This window comes from Mastomys coucha, unplaced genomic scaffold (genome assembly GCF_008632895.1).
Source record: "Mastomys coucha isolate ucsf_1 unplaced genomic scaffold, UCSF_Mcou_1 pScaffold11, whole genome shotgun sequence".
NCBI classification, from domain to species: Eukaryota; Metazoa; Chordata; class Mammalia; order Rodentia; family Muridae; genus Mastomys; species Mastomys coucha.
In genome coordinates, this window is record NW_022196893.1 from 16,696,764 (window position 1) to 16,697,721 (window position 958).

The following is a 958-nucleotide window of genomic DNA, read 5'->3' on the forward strand; positions in this document are numbered from 1 at the left end:
AGCCTGGCTCATGCTCCCGTGAGCCTTGTGTGTATTGGGCTCCGGGAGGACAGTTGAGTATATTTCAGAACCCTGCATGGGTGGCCCATGTGTTAGGTGATGTTCCTGGGATTTGAAAAGACTGTGAAAGGGAGACAGATGTTAGGGCAAGCCAAATGCCACCATAGGAACAGCTAGTGGTCAGAATGGACTCAGGCTGTGAGCAGGGTCCCTTAGGTGGGGTAGGGGTATCCTAGGATCTCTTTGCATGCCAGTGTCAGTGATTTAGTTCTGCACGCTAGGGGGCACTCTTATCTTTCTCAAGGTGGGGCTGGGAAGCCTGGGTAGAGAGCCTCACACCTCCAGGAAGAACTACTCACTGCACCATCATGTGTGAGGGCTGCCTTGAGGCAGGATCAGAGTCTAGGCCTCAGGGACTGTTGACTCTCTTCCCTGAACAGCATTACCTGGCCATCCCAGGAGGCCCGGGCTGCTTAGAGCAGTAATATCAGCTGAGGAACCGGTTCTCAGTTTCTGCCAGGCTCACGAGGGCAGAGGGAAGTACTCCAGACCTTGGCATTCAACTGAAAGCTCAGTTAAAACATAACTTGAGTTATTCGAGAAGTGCTGCTGTAACCACTACCTGCTGAAGGCCAGGGCTGAGCTCCCAGTTTTGATCAGGGCCTCGCACCCAGTGAGGCCACTATCAGGTCTTGATAAGGAACATCTTGGGATGTGGGGCTGGGCTGGGGCTGAGTGACCAGCTGTTTTCCAATCTTCGGTCAGCCATGGGCCTTGCCATCTCTAACGGCCTTGTGCTTATGGGCACGGGAACCTCTGTGAAGCTGGACAAAGACCTGGACCTGGCTGTGAAGACCATGGTGGGGCTTTCCCAGACCCAGACTCTGACACCTCGGGAGCAGCTGCATGTGTCTGCGGTGGAGATGTTTGCCAAGGGGTGAGGGGGCCTCCCTGGGCC

The 958-nt window shown here is 55.0% G+C and overlaps 1 protein-coding gene across 1 annotated transcript in view; it reads left to right on the forward strand.

Annotated features, from left to right (window-relative positions):
- Ttc38 (tetratricopeptide repeat domain 38) overlaps nucleotides 1-958 on the forward strand; it is a 34,621-nt gene that overhangs the window by 2,891 nt on the left and 30,772 nt on the right. The window contains exon 4 of the mRNA XM_031359512.1: nucleotides 766-937. Coding sequence (XP_031215372.1) covers nucleotides 766-937 — 172 coding nt within the window. The remainder of the gene's footprint in view (nucleotides 1-765; nucleotides 938-958) is intronic.